General features: G+C 41.1%; 1 protein-coding gene across 1 annotated transcript in view; it reads right to left on the minus strand.

Moving 5' to 3' along the window:
* Positions 1 to 5089: 5089 nt before the first annotated feature.
* LOC102487674 (dynein light chain 1, cytoplasmic) overlaps positions 5090 to 8168 on the minus strand; it is an 8693-nt gene continuing 5614 nt past the window's right edge. Inside the window, exon 2 of the mRNA XM_006165283.1 lies at positions 5090 to 5582. Coding sequence (XP_006165345.1) covers positions 5208 to 5582 — 375 coding nt within the window. The 3' untranslated portion in view covers positions 5090 to 5207. The remainder of the gene's footprint in view (positions 5583 to 8168) is intronic.

Here is an 8168-nt window from a genome sequence, read left to right on the forward strand (position 1 = left end):
AGGAGAAGGGACTGCGGCGTGGCCATCCCCCCTGGGGGGTGATTTCTCACTTTCTGTCTCTCTGTCTCTCTCTGTCTGTCTGACGAGCGCACACGCCCTATAGCAAAAACCTCTCCCAAAAAAAAGAAAAAAAAAAAAGAATTATTTTAAAGGCTGGCAGGTGGCGTGGTGGCTAAAGGTGCTGGACCCCAACATGGTCGACCATGGTTCAAGTCCTGGACTTGGTGGCTCGCTTTCTCGCTTTCCCTCTCTCTCTCTGGTCAAATTTAAATAATAATAATAAATAAAGTTACTTTAAAAAAGAATTATTTTATTTAACTTTATTTATTATTATCATTATTATTATTTTCCAGTTTGATCAGACAGAGAGAGTAAGAGGGAAAGTGAGAAAGCAAGCCACCAGGTCCAGGACTTGAACTGTGGTCAGCCATGTGGGAGTACAATGCCCTTAACCACCACACCACCTGCCAGCCCTGATGTACCATTCTTAAAGCCTTAATAAACTAAACAAAACAAAAAATGTGAAAAATTCGGAAACATAATAGGGACTAAATAAATGTTAGGTTCTTCTTGGATTTATTTCTTTATTGCCAGAGTACACAGGGCGCGTACACTCACCAGAGAGAGAGAGTACTCCTTAATGATACATGGTCATGGAGCTAACATGAGGTAGACATGGTGGTTGGGGTGCTGAATTCCCACATGGCTGACTGTAGTTTGAGTTCCAGACTTTCTCTTTGTCTCTCTCTGGTCAAATTAAAAAATAATAACAAATGGAACTAAATAAATAATTATTTTAACACAAATGACACATGGTCATGTCATAATTCCCTTTTCTCCACATCTCCATCCTCTCAGGATCCGGGTACATAAGCACATGCACCTGGCAAGTCTCTAAGTTGCTGAGGACAGAATTGGAGCCGCAGTTGGCCATGTGGACTCCAGCTCCCATACACTGCATCTAACTGCTGCACTAGAGGGCAGGCCCAAATTTCATATCACGGCTATTTGGTATACTTCAGAGTGATGTAACAAGGAATGAAGTTTCAATCAATCAATCAATATTTTAAATAGATTCAATGACTTGCTTTCCTTCACACTTAAAATGCACATTCAGGGAAATTTGGAGTAGATAGAAATACCAGCAAGCTAATTTATTTAAAGAGGTATAGGACCCAGGCAGTGGTACAATGGAAATGCAACCAGACCCACATGAGAAGGTCCTGGGTTCACCCCTTGGACCTCCCTGTGCTACTGGGCATACATGCATGTGCCCATGATCCAGGCTGGCTGAGGTCATGGCCATGATTATGGCATGAAGACCCTGTTGGGGGCACCTCTTTCTTACTCTCTCAATAAATAAATAAACTTCAGTTTGTGATTCTTCTCTGACTTAGAATGGTTTACCCTGAAAGAACACACGATGTTGACTAACCATTGCATTTAACTTCTGTACACTATGGATTTCAGTTCTGGACAGCTTTACAGCACAATATTTATTTTAAACTGATAAAATGTCCACAAGTAAATAAATAAATAAATACACTTAAAAAAATTTTTTTAATAAAGGGGTATGGGGACCAGCAGTTGGCATAATGGCTATGTTGCTGGACTCCCGTGTAGTCAACCGTGGTTCGTGTCCCAGACCCGGTGGCTTAAAACTCACGCCGGGCGCGTGTGCGTGCATGCCCAAGATCCCAAGAGGAGAATGGAGGAGAAGGGATTGTGGCGTGACCATGCCCCCTGGGGGGTGATTTCTCGCTTTCTGTCTCTCTGTCTCTCTCTGTCTTTCTGGCGAGCGCACACACCCTATAGCAAAAACCTCTCTGAAAAATAAAAAAATAAAGGGGTATGGAACTTGCACTGCATCAATATAAGAGTTGACACCAGGATTATTCCTTTAACAAGTAAAAGAGAATATAAATCAAAATGGCTTAAACGATGACCCAGTTGATGGCATGGTGGTTAAGGTGGTTAGATTCCTTGTAGACAACTGCACAGTTCAAGTTCTGGACCTGGCGGCTTGAAAATCACACTGGGAGCATATGTGTGATGCCCCTAAATCCAAGAGGAGAATGGAGAAGGGACTATGGTGTGACCATTCCTCCTGGGGGGGAGGGGTGCTTTCTCACTTTCTCTGTCTCTGTCTCTCTGTCTTTCCATAATATGTGTATGAGCCCTATAACAAAAATTACAAAAATAAAAAAAGGCTTGGGACCAGCAGTTAGCGTAATGGCTATGTTGCTGGACTCCCACGTAGTCAACCGTGGTTCGCGTCCCAGACCCGGTGGCTTAAAACTTATGCCGGGCGCGTGTGCGTGCGTGCCCAAGATCCCGAGAGGAGAATGGAGGAGAAGGGATTGCGGCGTGGCCATCCCCCCTGGGGGGTGATTTCTTGCTTTGTCTGTCTGTCTCTGTCTGTCTGGTGAGTGCACGTGCCTTATAGCGAAAAACTTCTCAAAAAAAAAATTATAATTATTGTGGTCTTCAGATACTTTTGCTAGTATTATAAATATATAATATTTATTTGATTTATTTTTTATGTATTTTTTCTTTTTTTCCATTTATTTATTTACTTTTACATTTTTCCACATACATTTAATTTACATATCAAAAAATTTCGATCATACTCCATAGTTCTTGACAGTTAATAAACAGCTTTCATAATTTCAGAATACTGAATTTTAAAGATAATGTCCAAAATATTTCATATAATTTTGTTTGTGACTCTATAACAGAGACAGTATGGTTTTAAATATTTTTGAAAAAATATTTACATGTCAACTACTCAAATTCTTGAAAAGCAAATGCCCAGCATGCTAGTGACACATAAACCTTCTCAATTCAGCCCTGCTTACCAAGTATTCTGTGATCTACCATCTGCTAGCAAAGATTGGTCTCCTTTTCTTCCTTCAAAGTCTTTCTCAAGATAATCTTCTGGTGTGGTTGCTCTTTTGCAATCTCTACTGATTACAGTGCTGGGCTGGAAAAGCCCAGGTTATTTTATGCTATAAATTCTTTCACATATCTTCTCTAATCCTCTCTGCCAGGCAGAACTAACTACGGTGCCAGGCCATCTTTCTAAGAACTTCTATTGACTTACTTGAGATCCACCTTAGTTCCATAGTTTTCTGATTAATCTTTAAGTATGACATTCTGGTCAAAGCCCTGTCCAATACTGAGTATTTCCAATCAGTGCAACAAGCATTATTGCACTTATGCAAATAACCCTTCAGCCAAAAAATAAGAATATTCCCGAATATTTTCCAATTCCAGAGGGGTCAGGAAGGGAGAAAAGTTTGTTTCCATTTAAAGAAACAAAGAAGAAAAATATTTTAACAAATTGCTGAACCTATCAACAACTCAAAAGAAAGTAAAATGTTTGAATCCGGAAAACAAAGCATAGTGAAAAAAATGAATCAGTAATGTTTTACTCAAAAGTCATAAAATTCTATTTCGCGATTTCAGTCTTATATTCAAACACTCTTCTGTTGAATATTGCAGTGTTACTGTGGTCCAATCTTTTCGTTTAAATCCTGGAACTTAACATTCAGCGTTATTATTGATATTTCTTGTCCCTAGTATTAACTTGGTCATTTTCTGGGTTGCCTTTTGTTCTCCTATTTCTGTATGTGTCTTTAGTTTTCCTGGTTGAGCACTCCTTTCAGAATTTCTTGAGGGGTGCAGCCATGGGTCCTCCAGGGGGAAAGATCAACCGGCCCCGAACAGAACTGAAGAAGCTGTTCCAGCGCAGGTGGTATTGAACCGGGAGCGGCGACTGAGGCACCAGGTGGTGGGGGCTGTGGGAGACCAAGGGCTGATCACGCGCCACCATCTCAAGAAGCGGGCATCCAGTGCACGTGCCAACATTACTCTGTCAGGAAAAAAACGCAGAAAACTCCTCCAGCAGATTAAAGAAATAGGATCTATAAAAGTGCTAAAGTATGCCAGCCAAAGGTAAGCTGATTCACAAAAGTTATATGTAATTACAAATAAAAATAAGCATGAATTTTTTTTTTCTAGAACTAGATAGAAACTGGTTTTAAAAACTCATACATAAGCAAAAGAAAATGGTAAGCAAAAGACTTAACAAGAACCACAATGAGGGGGGGATTTGATCTAAGTCAATAGAGAACATAATAAGTAGCCTCAACAACCAAAAGTATGTTACAGGTCACTGGAGAGACTGATTGGCAGAAAAGAAGTCTAGGACCAGCTCTGTAGTGCAGTGGTTAGGCACTGTGCAGAGGAAGACAGATCCCACATGGCTAGCCAGAGTCTGAGTCCTGGCTCAGCTGGCCTGAAAAAAAAAAAAAAAAAAAAAAGAATTTCTTAAAGAGTGGGTCTGCTATTGGCAAATTCTTTCAGGTCTTGTTTATCTGAGAATGTGTTTCTCCTTTCTTTCCATATGAAAGATAACCTTGCCAGGGTATAGTATTCTTGGGTTAAAACTGTTTTTCACTTAACAATTTGAATATATTTTCCCATTCTTTCCTTGCTCACATTGTTTCTGATGAGACGTCTGAGGTTAACCTGATTGGATAACCTATATAAGTAACCTAAGTTTCTCTCTTGCCCATTTTAGTCTCTTGTCTTTGTCAGTTTGTCCAGTCTGGTTATGATGTGCCTTGGAGAAGATCTCCTTGGTTTGATTCTGTTAGGGGTCATCTGTTTTTCTTGGGTCTGGATATTTGAATGCTTCTCTAGATTTGGAAAGTTGTGGGGTTTTTTTGCTAATTGTTTTATAACCACAACAAACTAGTACAGAGAATGCCCAGGGCAAAACACAATAAATTTTCTTTTTTTTTCAATTTTTTTTTTTTTTTTGGAGAGGTTTTTGCTATAGGGTGCGTGCACTCGCCAGACAGAGAGACAGAGAAACAGAAAGCGAGAAATCACCCCCCAGAGTGGATGGTCATGCCACAATCCCTTCTCCTCCATTCTCCTCTCGGGATCTTGGGCATGCACGCACACGCGCCCGGCGTGAGTTTTAAGCCACTGAGTCCGGGATGCGAACCATGGCTGACTACATGGGAGTCCAGCAACATAGCCATTATGCTAACTGCTGGTCCCTAAAACACAATAAATTTTTAAAGATTGAGGTGTTCCCTTAGCAAAGCTGAAGATTTCAGTCTCTGGTATTTGGAAGGTAGCCTGCAGTCCTTGCTTTTGGATGGATCACTGGGTGTGTGGCATAGTCCATGCTTTTAACCAGATTTGAACAGAAGAATGGTCACTTGGCCCAGGTAGAAGTAGGTGAAATATTTGGTTTCACCGGTTGCGTAACTACTGAAGTTCCTCCCCACGATGCAGGGCCAGGTGGGGTTGTACTTCTTGTCAAACTCCTTGATATGGGCCGCAACATCCTTTTCTATGTTATATTTCTCCAGCGCCTGAGTCGCGCACTCCACTGAGTCCTGTTGCATCTCTTCCGACATGTTCACGTTTTCGATCACAGCCTTTCGGTCGCAATGGTTAGGGTGTAACAGGGGCTGGCTGACAGCAACGGTCTCCTGGGGGAGGTGCCAGCACAGCTCAGGCCGGGCAGGAACTGTGGTCACTACCCAAGCGGTGCTGCATCTCTAGATTTGGAAAGTTTTCTTCCAAGATTTCATGAATAGATTATCAATGCCCTATTTAGTTTCCTCACCTTCTGGAATACTGATTATCCGGATGTTTGAGAGCTTAATGCTGTCTCGTATTTCTTGTATACTATTCTCGGGTTTTTTTCCGGTTATTTTCTCAGGTTTTTTTGCTTGTTTTTCTAGATCAGAGGTTTTGCCTTCAACATCCGAGATTCAATTTTCTTCATGGACTAATCTGCTTTTAATACTTTCAAAGGACGTTTTGATTTCCTAAATGGCAGCCTTCATCTCTTAATAGAAATGGCAGCCTTCATCTCTTAATAGTTCCATTTGATTCTTCTTTTTTTTTTGGGGGGGGGGGGGGGTTTTTCTTTAGGGTGGCTGCCCTCCCCCGAGAGAGAGATAGAGAGACAAAAAGGGAGAAATCACCCCACAGAGGGGATGGCCACGCCACAATCCTTTCTCCATTCTCCTCTTGGGATCTTGGACACGCATGCTCACACACCTGGCGTGAGTTTAAGCCACTGGTCCAGGATTCGAACCGTGGTCGGCTACATGTGAGTCCAGCGATGTAGCCATTAAGCCATCTGCTGGTCCCCATTTGATTCTTTTTTATGGTTTATATTTCCTCTTTCAGATCAAGGAAGAACACTTTAACACCTCCTGGAAATCGTTATCTCTCTTCTCCTGCATTTTCTGGAATTCATTATCTCTCAGCTCTTGCATCTTGTTTAGTTTTGTCACTACAAATATTCTGAATTCTCTATCAGACATTTCCATGAGTTCTACTGTACTGTATGTGAATGATGAAAGATTCTTCTTTTCCCTTAGGGGAGAGATATTTTCTTGATTTCTCATGTCTCTTGTACCTCTGAGGTTGTTTCTGGTCATTCTGTGACAAAATCTATCCTTCTCTGTGCTTCATAATGTGGTATCCACAGAAGGATTAGAAGTTCAGATTTATAAAAAGAGATTTCTTCATTAACGCAGGAGGTTCAATAAGTAATGAGGATTTCAATGACTCCAAAAATATTGAGATGCTTGGCTACTGTTCACCTAGGCCTATCTAGACATTCAGTGTGTGGAGAGTGAAGCTTAGAGTGGAAAAGTAAGGTTTAAAAAAAAGAAGAAAAGAAAAAAATCTAGAAAAATACTACCAAAAATGAAGGAAAAATCATTTTTTTTCTTACATGTGAAAAACAAAAACCACTCAGAGCACTAGGGCACCACACAAACTCACCAGGACACACCTCAGCTTTAAAACGGCTTTTGAAATTAGCAAATGAAAGAAAAAGCCCAAGGTGGAAAGAAGTGATTGAAAATTTTTTTACAAAGTGATTGAAAATTTTTTTACAAAACTTTAAAGAGAGAGAGAGTGCGAGACAGACAGAGAGACGGACAGCCAGAGACAGAGAAAAGATGGAAGTCACCCTAATTTGTCTGAGTATTTTGGGTGTCTAGGAGATGGAGTTTAGAACATAGCTTCCCTGAACACACCAGGACACACCTCAACTTAAAAATGGCTTTTTGTCTGAATATTTCAGGAGTCTAGCTAAATATATAATATTTATCATTGAAACCATAAGCATACAACCCAGTGCATTAAATTCATTCACAATATTGGGTAACCATTAGCACATCTTTCCCCAAAAACTTTTTCTTTGTCCCCAGCAAAAATATCCATTGAGCAACCACTCCCTTAGTAAAGTTTACTTTAAAAAAAAAAAAGAAAATAATAAGTATTTAAACTTGACCAGACAGAGACAGAGAGAAAGAAAGGGAAAGTGAGAAATCACCACCCAGAGGAGATGGCCACACCACAAACTATTCTCTTTCATTTTCCTCTTGGGATTTTGGGCATGCGTGCACTCACATTTAGTGTGAGTTTCAGACCACCAGGTCTGGGACTTGAACCTTGGTTGTCCATATGAAAGTCCCACGAAGTAACCATTATGCCATCTGCTGGTCCCAAGTTTACTTTTTAAAGGTAAAAACTGTTGGGGCTGGCAGTGGCATGGTGGTTAAGAACACTGGACTCCCACTCTGTCCTTCTCTTGTCAAATTAAAAAATAAATGAATAAATGGATAAATAAAGTTAAATAATAATTTTTTTAAAAAAGGTGGAAACTGTTGGGGCCAGTGACCAGCAGTTAGCGTAATGGCTATGTCACTGGACTCCCATGTAGTCGACCGCGGTTTGCATCCCGGACCCGGTTACGCTGGGCGCGTGTGCATGCATGCCCAAGATCCTGAGAGGAGAACTGAGAAGAAGGGATTACGGCGTGGCCATCCCCCCGGGGGGTGATTTCTCGCTTTCTGTCTCTCTGTCTGTCTCTATCTGTCTGGCGAGCGCACGCGCCCTTATAGCAAAAACCTCTCCAAAAAAAAAAACTGTTGGAGCCAGCAGGTGGCATGGTGGTTAAGGGTGCTGGACTCCCTCCCACATGGCTGGCCGACTGTAGTTTGAATCCTGGACCTGGTGGCTTGCTTTCTCTCTCTCTCTCTCTCTCTCCTCTCTCTCTCTTTCTCTGATCAAATTAAAATAAAGAAATAAGTAAAGTTAAATAAAATAATCCTTTTTTT

Source organism: Tupaia chinensis, unplaced genomic scaffold (genome assembly GCF_000334495.1).
Source record: "Tupaia chinensis unplaced genomic scaffold, TupChi_1.0 Scaffold143861_1, whole genome shotgun sequence".
NCBI classification, from domain to species: domain Eukaryota; kingdom Metazoa; phylum Chordata; class Mammalia; order Scandentia; family Tupaiidae; genus Tupaia; species Tupaia belangeri.